Raw genomic sequence first — 16,019 nt, 5'->3', positions numbered from 1 at the left:
TAATATAAATTTGAACGACAATGATTTTAAGCCTTAAATAGGATGTCTCTCAGGATATGGGCTATCACAAAACCATGCCTGTCAACTACTTTTATCCTTTTACACATCCCTTGGACCAGATTCTCAAGCTTTATTAAACATACAAATCACCTGGGATCTTGTTAAAATGCAGATTCTGGAATTCAGCAGGTCTGTGGTGGGGCCAAAGATTCCATGTTTCTAATATGCCCCCATATAATGCTGTTGGTCCAGGGACCATACTTTTGAGTAAGAAGCCCTAGATAACAATTCCATAGACACATTTTTAATAGTACTTGCAGTAAATTGTTTCACTTGTTTCTTATAATGTAAGATGGTTCTTACATTTCCTTGTGGTAAAGACTAAGGAGAAATGTGTGGCAGTGGCCTAGGGAAGTGTTTGTAAACATCTTTCCTTTGGACAGTATAAGGGGTTTAGGCAATCTGCTCCAGGAGGCATTTCTGTCCTATGTACATATGAGGGTGGATCTTGGCTTTTCCAGGGCATAGCAGTTTGATGAAACTCTTCTGAAACTCATGTGGCATAAAGGGTACAGAATAGGGTTGATAGCCGAATTCAGCCAGAGGAGCCAGAAAGACATCTCATGGAGGGAGTGCTGGATGCATATCCCATGGCAGGCAGCTCGGATGATCATGAGCAATGTGTAGGGTGCCCAGCAACAGGCCAAACACACATGATGATGGCTAGCCACCTGGCCACTTGGTTAATCCAGAAGAGCTACAGGCGGCTGGCCAGTGAGCTGGCGAGGTCTGGCTGTCTCTGGGCAATGCAGACACTCTTGCTGGCCCTGTAGTTGTTCTGTTGCCAGTGTGCTGCTTTGGCTTGGATGTCTACCTGCAGAGGTGGTAAATCTTGAGTCCCAGGGACATCCAAGGAAAGACCCTTGTGTCTGGGGGAGAGTACCTGGTCTCTCTTCTTCCTGCTCCTCGTCTCAGCTAGTTTAACAAAAAGTATAATTTGTTTTTTCTCCCCTGGAAGTTCATCTCCGAGTTGTCTTGGCTCTGGGCAATGTTGTTCCTCCTCAGGGAGGTGCGCTTCTGAATGTTGATGTAGATGCTCAAGTTGAAGTAAGTGACGCTGATAAAGGGAGTGAAGAATTTGATGATGGAGGTCGTCATCAGGAAGTACCAGTTGTAGAAGAACTCAGCATAGCACTCCCCCCGAGGCAGGATGCTCCTTTTGGCCACATATGCCCAACCGATGATGGCAGGTCCATAGACGAGGAATGCCACCACCCACCAACTCGAAAACAATATTCCTGGTCATGCCCTTCTGAGCTCTGTAAGTCACCTAAAAGGAAACAGCAGAGGCCGGTAAGAGGGGAAGTTGAGGCACCTTCACTCACTCAGCCTGGTACAGCATGGTGCCAATGGTGAGGTCGGATATTAGTTGTTGAGCTAGCCAGTGTCTGGGGGCTGGGAGAGGTTCTACTTCCCTATCAGCCAACTCTTCCCTAGCTCTACTCTGCCACTCCAAGGAGCCTCCGTGCAATGGGTGAAAAGCCTCCCTCTTGCGGACACAACTCAAAGTCTGCCCATTTGGATGTTAGTGGTATTCCTCCACGTATGAAAGCATACATTTTCAACACCTCTCAGAACATGTATACATTATATACATAATTCGCTCAACATCCACAAATCGAATAGCACTGTGTTGCACCGTGCTGCTTCTTCCAACTTTAAGTACATCCTGCTGTTAACTTTATGTGCTCACTCTGTATTTTTATTTTTGATCAGTCCAGTCCCACCTACTGTTCCTGTAGGTGGCACAAGGTCTCAGTGACCAAGAGTAGAGGCTCTGGAGTCAGGTGGCTTGAATTTAAATGTCCACTGTCACTTGGCTAGCTGTTTGTCCTAGGCAACTTAACCTCTGTGTGCCTCAGTTTCTTCATGTATAAGATGGGACACCTTTACCTGGACCACAGGGTTGTCATGACCCTATGTATATCAGCTCTTGGATATAATCCATATAAAGTTCTTTAAACAGTATCTGACTTAAAATAGGCTGTCAAATATTACCTATCATTCTTACTGGGCATAAAAATATCTGTAAGGGCAGAAGCATGAAATAAATGTTCTTGGCTTTTTCTCCCCTGTATCTTTGGTGTGCAGAAAAAGTTCTGAGATGGTGAGAGATAACTGTGAAAATGAAAGGTTCTTTGAAGATTGGAGAGATGGGCATTTTCCCCCAACTGGGCTGCCATATTGAAGACCCTTTGGGAATGTGTGTCACTGAAGCAGAAGACCCAGCCCTCTACATGGTTCAATGCAGAACATTTAATACTGCTAATTAGGCCATCTTACTCTGTATGCCCTCAGTGTACCCCAAAGCCTTTCATTCATAGCAAAGGAAACCTAATCACCAATGGATTACAGGAGAGTGAGCCCAAGTAATGTTTACTTTGGGCTCATTTAGAAAACGCCACTTTAAATGATGTTGGTACTTAGGAAATTATTTTGGTCAAATACAGTGAAAATGTAATAAACAGTAACAGAGATGAGAGACAGGGATGAGCTGGACTAGAGCAGTGACGAAAGGCAATGAGTCTCATTCTTGGTTGTACCATCTAATACCTTATAATCACCTGATGGCCTTTTTAAAAATGCCAAGCTTGCCCCCCACCTCTAAGCCCATTAAGTCTAAATATGTAATAAAAAAAAAAAAAAGTGCTTCCCAAATGGGTTGGAAATTGCAGCTGGAAAAAGCAAATTGCCTGAGTGCCACAGAGTGGACTTAACAATGGATGGCTCTATCTGCCAAAGCTGCTAATTTTCCTATAGTGAACATAGATTACTTGAACAAAAGATAAAAGGAATTTTCATAAAAGACCCAAAGGAAAATGCTTTAAATGCAGTAAAAATGCTTTTTTTTTTCTCTTCTGTCTCATTTAAGGTTCAGTTTTGCCCCAGATGATTAATTTCTTTGGGTCTTATCATCCCTGTGTGCAAAATAGGGATAAAAATCTTTAGTTTCTACCTTACAGGGAGGTGAGGACCAAAAGAATTAGCCATCATAGAGGTTAGAGCCAAAGGGCTTTTAACCGCTCACTTTCCTAATGGAAAACAAGTGCACAGAGGTGCTGTGATGTGCCAAAGGCACACAATGTGTTGTGTCTTAAATCAAGAGTGGACCCTAGGCCTCCTGACTCCTGGACCAGCCTAAAAAGCACCACTGTGAGTGCAATGTACTTGTGATTGCTCATGCAAACCCTTCCCTTTGCTATCTGCTCTGGAAATACTGAAGTATTTTCCCTTCCCACCCAGCACTGTTCTTGGGGAGGCAGCCATGAATACTTACCAGGGAGGACAAAAAACCACTTGGCACCCATATTACCTTTACATCAGGCCTTGAATGTGGACTTTGGATCACGCCTCCAGATGAGGTTATGCTTTCATTAAATCAGTACCTATGCCTAGCACTGTTACAAGCAAGCACTGGGAAAACATCAGGTAGCAAGACCCCTGCCCCCTTAGAGCTTGGGTTCTAGTGAAGAAGACAGACCTCGAATACAGTGTCCAGCCGTGATAAGCATGAGTATAGCAGGGAAGGAGAACTGGAGAAGGTGAGGGCTGTTACTTGACACAGATGACCAAGGATGTCTCTCTGAGGAGGTGACAGTTGAGCAGAGGCGTGGACTCAGGGTGAGAACAATGGATGGAAAGAGAAAGATGCCTTAATAGGACTTTACGTTTGCATCCTTCCTGACCATACTCATGACCGTAACACCTAGGGTACACTTTATAAGGATAAAAATAAATCATGTGAAAGGCACAGTTTATATTGCATTTTAACTCTTTAATTTGTTAAATGTATTTAAAACGGATATCAATATTTGTAACCTACTTTTAGCATCTCCTTTTCTTTTCCCTTTGAATATCTGGGGTTCTGAAAATATATGGAAATCGTATGGTGGTTTCTCTCCGCCACTAGCCCAGCAACTCCAAACCCGACTGTGTCCCTGGCAGTCCTCCACGCCAGCGGGTTTGTGTAGAACCTCTGGCCTTCTTTCCGCCCTGGTGACAGAGGTGAACCTGTCATAGCTGATGAGGACAATATTGAAGGCCGAGGAGGTGCTCACCAGGTAATCCATCACTAGTCACAATTTACACAGCTCCTTCCGAACTTCCACTCCCCGGTCAGGACGTAGGGGATGTACAGTGGGATGCAGAAGCCGCCTGTGGACACAGGGGAGCGGTGGCCTGGCCCCCGGGCTGCCAACTCCAGCCTGGTCTGGGGTGCCCCAAGGCGTCCCAACTCTCGAGGGAGACTTCCGAGCGCAGGGTTCTCCTCTGCAGGGCTACTTGTATGCCGCCGGTCCCTAGACCGCACTCACCCACCAGGAGGTCGGCGACAGCCAAATTGAGGAGGAAGTTGCCGCTGGAGCGCAGGCTGCGGTCCACGGCAAAGACCACCACGATCAGTGAGTTGCCCAGCACCGTGGCCAGCGCCAGCAGCGCCCTGAGCGCCGCCAGCAGCGCGGCCACCGGCGCCGAGAAGTGGCCGGCGTGCCGTCCGGAGTGTAGCCCTGACTGGAGCCCCAGCCCGGTAACGCACGCGTTGCCCGATGCGTTCGGCTCCATGCTGTAGGTGGCAGGGATGCCGGCGGCTGGCGAAGGGAGCCCGTGGGCAGGGGGCGCGCGGCTGGAGCCGGCGCCTGGCCGGTGGGGATCTAGGGGGCGCAGCGGGAGGAAGTGGGGCGGAGAGACGGCTGCCTGCAGCCAGGACAGGGCTGGGACGCTGGGGACCGGGCCCCTGGCCTGTAGGGTAGGGACCACCAGTGGGCTGGGTCCGGAACACCTGGGGCGGGGCCGGGGTCGGGGTGCCTGGTTGGGGACAGCCGGCTGGCTGGGGAGCAGCTGAGAGCGGGGAGTTGCCAGGGGACTGGGGTAGGAGGAGTCGGAGACCGCTGGCAGTGGGGGCAGGGGACCCTGCGGGGCGGGGGGAGGGGGGAGGTGGAGGGTTCGCGCTGCGCCGCGTTCTAGCTCCCCTCGGCGAATGCAGGGAGGTTGAGTCTTCCAAGCAAGTTGTTACTACTATTTTCCCGAACAGGAATAGTTTTGTTTCATTATGTTTTATCGTAAAAGTAGTATGTGCACTTAGAAAACAAGAAATACAGAAGGGCATCAAGTGGAAGTAAAATTTTTACCGTTATCTCCTCCCTGAGATACCCACTTTGAACATTTGGGTTTAAATCCTTCCAGGCTTCATGCCCCCCCCCCCCTTTTTTTACCCCCCAACTCTTCCCTCCTCCACAGAACTAGACAGACAAAACAAACATGCAAAAAACCCAAAACGCATAGATTTGGGGTGGGGGGTGGAATGGGGTTTGGCTATTTTGATTTATAATCTGCTTTTTCTCCCCATGAAATAATAAATCTGGACATTTCCCCACATCCATACGGAATACAGGTAACCATTATTATCTTTAATGATATCATTTTTCCATTATATGGATGAGCATATTTCCTCAATTTGTTGATAGACAACTATCAATTGTTTCTGTTTTGTTTGATTTTGCTTGTGTATCTTTGTTCACTTATCTACATAATTTCCCCAAGGGAAATTAATGGAAACAGAATTGCTGGGACAAAAGGAATGCAATAGTATAAAATACTATTTTACAACATGTTGCCAGGTTGCCAGGTTGGTAGAAAAGTTGTTCTAATTTACCATTGAAAAAGCCATTAAAAAATTTTTTTTCACAGTGGTGTGACACTGAATACAGGAAACTTCAATTACAATAGAGGCAGGAGGACAAGGGACACCTGTTAAGCATCTTGATTTCAGCTCAGGTTTGTGTGAGCCCCACATCAGGCTTTGTGCTGACAGTGTGGTACCTGCTTGGGATTCCCTCTCCCTCTCTCTCTCCCCCTCCCTTGCTCACTCTCTCTCTGTCTCTCTCTTAATTAATTAATTAATTAATTAAAAAAATAAAATTGAGGCAGGAGGCCAGAAGGGGAGATCTCAGCCCTTATCAACTCTAGGACAATTGCAGATCCCAACAGAAAGATCCATACCTTGCATTTTCCAACAGGAAGAAACCTACTTTATTACCCTAGCAAGCAGGAGGAAGATTTTGCTCCTTGCTCAACAGCAGACCAGCCAATGAGAAACTGCCACAACTTAGCCAATGAGAAACTGTAATCACCCTTCTCAGTTTCCTCTAATGGACTTTAATCCAAAGATGCCCCTCCCAACTTCCCTTTCCCCTATAATGTTCCTTTCCTTTGTTCTCTGGACTAGCCTATGATTTTGCTTTGGCTTGCATGTCCAAATTGCAATTCCTCTGCCATTTCTGAATAAACCCATTTTGCTGGTAAAGTAACTGGTTGTTTTTATTTTCAAGGTTGACAGTAGGTAGTGATTGTGTGGGGTCTTAGTTTGGCTTCCTAGAGCTCCCTCTCACCTTAGCCCCTTTGTTTCTCCAGCATAGACAGTCCTTCCCTCTGGCGAATTGGCTCAGAGTGGACTACCTGTCAGGACTACTAGGACTGGGAGTAATGGCCTCTTAGAGAGGGGGAAGAGGTTGGAAGACTGTACCTTAACACTTTTATCACCGGGGTTGGGGCAGAATCTGTCAGGAAGCTCCTCCCTGTGGTTTGGGGTGTGTGGGCATGGGGAGGGGTATGTGTAAAGAGGGGATGTGTATAAATTATGCAGATGGCAGCTGCTTTATCTGTCCTGTTATTTGCCTCCTGCAGACCAGTTTGTTCTGGTGGTGGGAAAAGTGACCCAATGTCACGGATACAAATTCTTGGGCCAGAGAGCAGGGATGGGCCCTTGGGATTATTTGTGCAATGACTCTCAAGCTTTTTGAACCACAACCCACCTAGAATATACTGTTTACATTATAACCCAATGTATACACATACTGCACACATGTGCATGTACACACATATTGGTGAGGAAAAAGTAAAACAAAAACAGTGACTGCCCTTAGTATGATGTATTCTGATATTTTTGGTTCTACCCTATGTTTTATTATTAGTTTTTAAATGCTGGTCTTGACCCACTACATTTATTTTGTGATCCTCAACTGGCTGTCAGCCTGCATTTGAGAAACAGTCATCTGGTTAATCTAGTTGAATCCACTCATTTTACACATGGGAACATGGGCCAGAATGGGAAGATACTTAGTTGGGGCCATCCAGGGAGTTATGGTTGAGCAGAGCTGGTTCCAGACTGATGTTGACAGACATGGCCAGCCGAGAGATGACTGTCCCTCTCGTGGCGGCAATGATGTTTGAGGCGGGAAACAACTCTGATGATTGAGGAAGGAAGAAACAAGCCAGCATTTATCTCCTTTCTTGTCTACTAATTGCCTCTTCATTTGCTGAAAAGATACTTTGGGCCTGGTGGAAATGACACTTGGAGCAGATTGATGGGCCCCTCTCCCACCAACCAGGGGCTGAGAATCCATCTAGGCCAGTTTAAATAGGAAAAGTGATGGCAGGTCATGTAGAAGATGCAGGTAGTACTACTGTTGTCTGTCTGTAAGAAGACAGGAGAATGGGGTCTAGCAGGCATATACTTCTCCCTCTCCTTCAGGTATTGGGTAGCTAGGGGACCATGCTAAAGAGTTAATCCCTGTTTGTTGTGTATGTGTGCTACATTTGTTTCAGAGGGCCAGGCTATACCTTCACAGTGCCTCAGGGGCTGGGACTTATGCAAAGAGCCTTAGGGTTGACACTGCTGCCCCAGTGGTCCTGGAAGGTAGGGTATCCAGGCAGAGAATCGTTCTTGAGCCTTGGATTCATCAGTTTGGCCTGCCGAAACAGAATACCATAGACTGGGTGGCTTCAACAACAAATATTTCTGACAGTTCCAGAGGCTGGGAAGAACAACATCAAGCTGCTGGCAGATCTGGTGAGGACATACTTCCTGGTTTGCAGATGACCATCTTCTCATATCTTCGAGTAGAAAGATATTGTGTCTCTTCCTCTTTTATAAGGGCATTAATTCTTTAAGACCTAATATAACCATAGTTCCCTCCCAAATGCCCCACTTCTAAATGCTATTACACTGGGAATTAGTGTTTTAACATATACACTTTGGCATGGGGGTTGGAGGACACATGAACATTCAGTCCATAGCAAACATTAAGATCCAACGAATTTGCCTTGCTAGGCTCTGGTCTTGCTTGGAATCTGTCACCCCTTTCTTTCTGATGTCTCCCTTTTGGAATAGGAAAGTCAATTCTATGCCTGTCCCACCATGGTAATTTGGAAGCACAAATTAATTTGTCTGGTTCCACAGGCTTACAACTGGACCGGAGTTTTGTCTCAGGATGAATCACACCCCGAAGAGGTGTAACTAAGAAACCAAATCTGGCACAAAAAAGAAAAGGAAATCATTGGCTCTTTTTTGAAGTGGAAGTAAAATGATTTTTATTATTGCTATTGTTATTTTGGTATCTGGGCTTTGCGATGTGAAAGGAGCTGACTTTACTTGCCTGCCAGGCTGTGTGGGGCTGTTGCATGTAGAATCAGAGCAGAGGAGGAAACCTGACATGGGGGCAGAGCTGTCTTCATTCCCTGGGCTCCCGCACAGCTCTGTCCACCATCTCAGCCTTCAAACCAGTTCCTACTTACATGTGCCTTCTTGGGAGTGGAGTGCAATCATGGCTTTAGTAACCAGACTTGAGTTTAAATCATGGCTCTACCGCTTACTTGTTAGAAGACCCCAAGCAAAGTTTAGAACCCCTAAGTCTCATTTGATCAGCTGTCAAATGGCAATAATAGTAACTGGTAGCATTGTTATAAAGATTATTGGACAATGGGCACATATTGCATGGCACACAGCAAGTATGACATAAAAGGTAGCTCTTATAGCCAAGATGTTAGCTGAGGTCTCTAGGCCTCTTGAGTTAGAGATAAGATGTCTTGAATCCTAGCACACCTGGAGGAGTCTAAAACTTCCCCAATGTTCCTGCAAATCCACAGAAGGCTTTTGTTCCAAGGGTCACTCATATCTGGCTTGGAACTCACCTTTTTCTTGATGAGGTTGTCTCACATCTGTGCCATCTCTCTTATGGGTCATATCAACTCAAAATGAAACTCACCTCCTTTCTTGATTTCCCCAATGCCCCATCCCTCAAGATTTGGGGAGGAGACCCAGGAGGAGTTTATGTCTCATAAATATAATCTTAGCAGCTTCAAATGGAACATTAGGACTTCCTGTTCTGAAAATGTCTGTCAGCTACCTCCACCAGGATGTTTTTGGACTTCTTTGCTCCCACAGTGTCCCAACATCACACTGTCTCCCTGGCTCCCCTCTCTATACTCCCTTTTCTGAGAGCAAAATATATTTTCCCTTTTCTCATGATTATCAGACTAGCTATCTCTTTCCACTTTCTAGGTTTCTGCCAATACTTCTTGCTCAAAAAGATTATCAAGCCATTTATGGATCAAAAACCATCCCTACCCCAGGGGCAACTGAAATTTATACTCCCCTCTCCTGCATTATTACTGTTTCTTATTTAAATTTTATTACAGGATAAAACACAAAATTCTTTTTGTAGACCCAGAAAATCCAAGTGATTCATTTAAAAATCTATTAATAGTAATATGAGCTCAGTAGAGTGGATGGATTCAACTATATGAATGGAAATCAATAGCTCTGTTATACACTAGCAATAACCATTTAGAAATTTGTTGCAAAAAAAATCCCATTTGCCATGGCAACACAAGCCACAAATACTTATGAATAAACCTAACAAGTAATTGTGCAATAGTGTGAAGAAAAATGTTAACTTTATTGAAAGACTTAGAAAAACCACCAAATAAAGGTAGAGACAAATGTTTCCTCATTTTTAAGACCCAACAGTGTAAATATATATTCTTCAATTAATCTATAAATTTATTTCAATCCCAACTAAATCCCAACAAGTTAGTTGAGCAAAGTTTACATGGGAAGAAAAATGCACAAAAATAGCCAAGACATTTTTAAAAAAAGATAGAAGAAAATTGTCCTAGTGCATATTAAAATATTATAACCCTATAGTGATTAAGATGGTTCAGGAATCATGGGGCACCTTGGTGCCTCAGTCAGTTAAGCGACTGACCTGATTTTGGCTCAGGTCATGATTTCACAGTTTGAGGGTTTGAGCCCCCTGTAGGACTCTGCGCTGACAGTGTGGAGCCTGCTTGGGATTCTCTCTCTCCCTTTCTCTCTCTGCTCCTACCCTCCCCCCCCCCCCAAATAAATAAACTTTAAGAAAAAAGAAAAGATGGTTCAAGAATAAAAGAATATAATGCAAAAATGCAGAATTCAGAAGCATGTATATATGGAATGTAGTTTATTTATTTATTTATTATTATTTTTTTTTAAATTTTTTTAACGTTTATTTATTTTTGAGACAGAGAGAGACAGAGCATGAACGGGGGAGGGTCAGAGAGAGGGAGACACAGAATCTGAAACAGGCTCCAGGCTCTGAGCTGTCAGCACAGAACCCAACGCGGGGCTCGAACCCACGGACCGCGAGATCATGACCAGAGCCAAAGTCGGACACTTAACTGACTGAGCCACCCAGGCGCCCCTGGAATGTAGTTTATGATCAAGATGACATTTCTTAGTGAAAAAGGATCATACAACACATTTGTTTTAAACAAAGGGCTGAAATTTAGGAAAAATAATGTGAAATCCTGAATCTTATACAAGGGAGAAAAATATTCCAGATGAATTAAGAAACTAAATGTAAAAATGAACAAAACTTTAAAATACTTAAAAAAAAATCATCTTGAGATGGGGAAGACCTATCCAGAAGCTATAAAGAAACAAATGGACAAATTTGACCTTAGTCAAAACTGTATAGTTCAAAACTTCTATAAAATGACAGATGCTAATCACAGTCATAAAAATATTTTTCAAAGAATTAATATCTAGAATATATAGAGCACTTTTACAAATCAATAGGAAAGAAACACAAATGTCCAAAGAATATGAGTAAGTTATTTAAAGGAGACCTACACATGACTTATAAACATACAAAATGATGTCACCATCACTAGCAATCAAATTAAATGCAAATGAGAACAAGACAGCTTTTATAGCCCATGATGATTGGAATCATTTAAAATGGTTGATAATAACTGTGATTGACAAATATGCATGAAAATGGGCACTCACTTATGGGTGGCAGTATAAATTAGTGTCAAAGGGAAAAATTCTTGTACTTTTTAACCCAGGAATTTCACTTCTAGAGTCTATCAAAAATAATCACACATGTATAAAGATGTATGCAAAAAGATGTCTGTTGCAACACTTCTTGTAATGATCAAGTGTTGGAAGAGACCTAAATGTCCATCGATATAGAAATGAATATATAGGGGTGCCTGGTGGCTCAGCCAGTTAAGTATCCGACTTTGGCTCAAGTCATGATCTCACCGTTTGTGAGTTTGACCCCTGCGTTGGACTTTGTGCTGACAGCTTGGAGCCTGGAGCCTGGAGCCTGCTTTGTCTCCCTCCCTCTTTCTCTGCTCCTCCCCTACTCGTGTTCTCTCTCTCTCTCTCTCTCTCTCAAAAATAAATAAACATAAAAAAATTAAAAAAAGAAGTGAATAAATAATACATCTATGCCCTTAAATGTTGCCAATGGCCCTGACAAAAGAGGGAATCTATTTCTCCATTCTTTGAATCTAGTTTAGCAATGTAACTTCTCTTGGCCAATGGGACTGTACACATGACGCACTCAGAGGCTTGATAGGTGCTTGTATATTGTAGCCTGTTCTCTTGCTGCACTTGGGACCCTGACACTGCTGTGTGAATGAACCTGAGCCAGACTTCTGGTGGGTGAGAGCCCATGTGGAGAACCCAGGCACACTGGCTGCCTCCCTCCAGAATATGGATGAGGCCATCCTAGACCATCCAGCCTGTAAAAGATCTGCCTGCTAACCACAGATGCATGAGAAAACTCATCAGAAATAAAACTGGATCAAACCAGAAGAATTGTGCAGCTGGTCTTTTTAAACTACTAGGTTTTGGGGTGGTTTGTTTTGTAGCAATAGATACTGATACTAATCCATACAATGAAATACCATGGAGCAATCTGAAAGAATGAGGTGAATATATGTGTCATAGTGTACTGACATGGAAAGCTTGCTGAGACAAATTATTAAGAAAAAACCAAAGACCTTGTAATTCTACAAGCTATCCTATAGTCTTCCAATAAATTCCCCTTTTTTCCCCTCAAGTTAGCTATTGTTTATTTCTGTTGTTTGTAGCCAGATGGTTTTATTCATAGATGTTCCTGGTAAAATAAGTTTGGAAAACACTATGTGAAATATTTTTCTTACTTCAGGATTTGTCAGTAAATCCTTTCAAAAGAGGTTGTGAATGCAGCTGTCTCATTGTTGTTTGATATCAAAACCCTTTTTACCTTGCCCTAATATCCCAAGAGATTAATGATACACTCTGAGAAACTGTCCTATTTGTTCTTGTGACAAATGAATATGGCTCTAAGGATTCTACCATTTCCATCTGTCATTTTTCTGGAAGCCTTTCTCATTTGTGTGTGGTGCTGTGTCAGCTGTCCCAATTTCTACAAATTTGTTGCCAGGAACCCATTATATTAAAAGTAAATAGAGAATGGTCTCTGCTTTAAAAAAACATTCCTCTAGTTTTCCCCATTAATATTATTCATTATGTGGGTACATAATTACCCATTTATCCAATGTACCACATATCAGGGCAAGGTGATCTGTTTTAGAAAATAGACCCAATTCACATACTGCCCTAGACAAACTTGGTGAAAGAATTGGATTTGGGGGTAAGTCACTTCTTGGCTAGCATGGCATTGGTAGAGAAGTTATTATCAGAGAGGTACAAGGACTTGGAGCACTGGGTTGGGAGTTATACCAGTCACTGGACCAGGCTGTGCCTCAGGCTGTTTAGTTTGTCCATAAAATGAGGGTGGTAATAGTGTCCCTATCACAGGGGCATTCTAGTGCTCAGATATATTAATGGAGGTGAAAGTGTATTGTGAAGGACAGAGCACTGCATCTGTAGGTATCAGCCCAGGCCCTCTCACTTCCAGGAGGCAGAAACCCACCCTGACACAGCTAAAGCAAAACAGGAATTTGTGTATTTGCATAAGTGAAATATCCATAAATATCCATGGGGATTTTAGGTCTAGGCAGGGATGGATCCAGGGGTTCCAACACACTATCAAGATCTACTTCTTTCCATCTTCCATACATTTTCTGCTTTGACTCTTATCAGAAGAAGGGATATGAATTAATAAATATTCTCACTAAACAGTGAGAATTTCCACAGTCCTCACCACTTATGCAGGCCTTTGCTGACTGAAGAGATTTGCCAGGGACTTAGGCCTGTGAGTTTGAGATCCATAATTAGATTTAGAGTCAGGAAGAAAGGGGCTGTCAGTCCAACCTCTGCCTTGTTCCCTGAACACTGGTTCTAGCCAATTCCTTTCCTTCTCTCACCGGGAAATGAGGGTTCTGGGAATATGAAAGATAACTTCTTATTTTGGGAGGTGGATAGAAGATACACATTAGGGCCATACTTAGTAAACACAGATGGAACTGAATTGGATGCCTTCATCTAACCACTGGCTAAAGTTGGTAGGGTTCATGAATTCTTATCTGTAAAGGAAGGACTTTCGGCTTTCCATTTGATGGAAAAGACAATCCTACTGATGGATAAAGGAAAGAAGGGAGGGAGGGAAGAAAGGAAGGAAGGAAGCAAGGAAGGAAGATCAGAAGAAAGAAGGGAAGAGAGAAAGGAAAAGTAAGGGAAGGGAGAGAAGGAGATGTGGAAGGGAGAGAGGGAGGGAGATGAGCAAGAAGCAAGGGCAGGGGAGTGGGGAGGGGCTGATGGTGCCTGCAGAGCCTTAAGCGGGCCAGGCTGGAGGAAAGGCAGAGGGCTTTTCCTGAACAATTCCTTTTTCTTCATGACTTCCCAGCTCCTCTAGGTTTCTGTGGGCATCAGTTTCCAGTGTTTAAACTTATTTTTATGACTATAAAAGTTAAATATGCTTATTATAAGTAAGAGAAAGCACAGAAAACTATAAAGAAGCTGAAAAGCCCTTCATGATTCCACTGATTGTGACCCAAAGTTTGAAGGCTAGGCCTTAAAGAACGTGCATGACCCTGGGCCTGCCTGCCTCTGACCTCCTCTTTCTATGCCTTGTGCTCACTGCTCTCCTGCTCAACTTGCACAACTGCTGTCCTGCTCCCTGGAGTACTGTCCTGCCCTGCCCCATCAGTTCATGGTTGGCTCTTCAAATCTTTTAGGTCTTAAGTCAAATGTTGAAGGCCCAACTCTTTCTCTGTCACCTAGTCACTTTCTAACATCACAGAACTTATTTTTTATAGTCTTTATAACTACCTGGATATACATTCTTTTCTCTTTTTTTTTTTGATTGTTAGTAGGGTATTTAAAAATTTTTAATTCCAATATAGTTATACAGTGTTATATTAGTTTCAGGTATACAATATAGTGATTCAATAATTTCATACATCACTTGGTGCTCATCATGACAAGTGCCTTCCTTAATCCCCATCATCTCTTTCACTCACCCGCTTCTCCAAACTGCTCCTGGTAACCAGCAGTTTGTTCTCTATAATTAAGGATCTCTTTCTTGATTTCTCTCTTTTTTTCCCCTTTGCTAGTTTGTTTTGTTTCTTAAATTCCACATGAGTGAAATCATATGGTATTTGCCTGTCTCTGACTGATTTATTTCACTTAACATTATACTCTTTAGCTCCATCCATGTTGTTGCAAATGGCAAGATTTTATTCTTTTTTATGGCTAAATAATTTTCCATATATATATGGGAAATTATATATATATATATTTATATATATATATGTATATATATATGGGAAATTATATATACAAATTATATATACATCTATACATCTCACATCTTCTTTATTCATCTGTTGATGGATGCTTGGGCTCATTTGATAATTTGGCTAGTGTAGATAATGCTGCTATAAACATCAGGGTGCGTATACCCCTTTGAATTGGTGTTTTTGTATTCTTTGGGTAAATACCCACTAGTGTGATTAATGGATCATAGGGTAGTTCTATTTTAAATTTTTTGAGGAACCTCCATCCTGTTTCCCACAGTGGCTGCACCAGTTTGCATTCCCACTAACGGTGCAAGAGGGTTCTTTTTTTTTCCACATCCCAACACTTGTTTCTTGTTTTTTTTTTTTTTTTATTTTAGCCATTCTGACAGGTGTGAGGTGACATCTCATTGTAGTTTTGATTTGCATTTCTTTGAATGCAAATGATGAATTATGTTGAGCATCTTTTCATGTGTCTGTTGGCCATGTGGGTGTCTTCTTTGGAAAAGTGTCTCTTCATGTCTTCTGCCCATTTTTAAATGGATTACTTGTTTTCTGGGTGTTGAGTTGTATAATTTCTTTGTAATTTTGGATATTAACCATTTATTGGACATATAATTTGCAAGTATCTTCCCAGATGTACATTCTTTATTGGTTCAGTTGTTTAATTGTGGTTTTCCCCACCTAAAATGAGAGCTCCATCAGAACAAGGACATTCATCACTGTGTTGTACCTGGCACATAATAGGTACTTAATATTTGTTGAATGACTGATCAATACTTTTTGCTTCACAAAGCTTTTACATATACATGAATTTGTATAATCTCAGTAAAATAAGGGAATGGATTATGAAATTCATTTTCTAAGTGAAGGAAAGGAGGCTTAGAGAGGTGGAGGAATCTGCTTGAAATTACAGAATTGATCCCTAGTGGATGTGGACCTGGAACTCATATGTCATCACATCCAGTTCACTGTGGTCATTGTGCCTCCTTGATGCTATGCTTTAAGGTGAAGGTGAGGATTTTTTTCTATGTGCGTGTTAAGGAAAAACTGATGACTGATTGGTTGGTCCTTTACATAAGGAGGCTTAGTCATCCTTTTGCGCAGTCTTGGACAGACTGCTTTTAACAAACTTGACATAAACAGCCCCATGAACAGCAGGAGGG

The 16,019-nt window shown here is 42.7% G+C and overlaps 1 protein-coding gene across 1 annotated transcript in view; it reads right to left on the bottom strand.

Annotated features, from left to right (window-relative positions):
- Positions 1-308: 308 nt before the first annotated feature.
- LOC122207731 (muscarinic acetylcholine receptor M3-like) overlaps positions 309-16,019 on the bottom strand; it is a 36,109-nt gene continuing 20,398 nt past the window's right edge. The window contains 5 exon segments of the mRNA XM_042917910.1: positions 309-1,279; positions 1,281-1,330; positions 4,035-4,153; positions 4,156-4,215; positions 4,374-4,968. Coding sequence (XP_042773844.1) covers positions 976-1,279; positions 1,281-1,330; positions 4,035-4,153; positions 4,156-4,215; positions 4,374-4,968 — 1,128 coding nt within the window. The 3' untranslated portion in view covers positions 309-975.

Source organism: Panthera leo, chromosome E2, assembly GCF_018350215.1.
Source record: "Panthera leo isolate Ple1 chromosome E2, P.leo_Ple1_pat1.1, whole genome shotgun sequence".
NCBI lineage: Eukaryota > Metazoa > Chordata > Mammalia > Carnivora > Felidae > Panthera > Panthera leo.
This window is presented reverse-complemented; position numbering and strand designations above follow the sequence as displayed.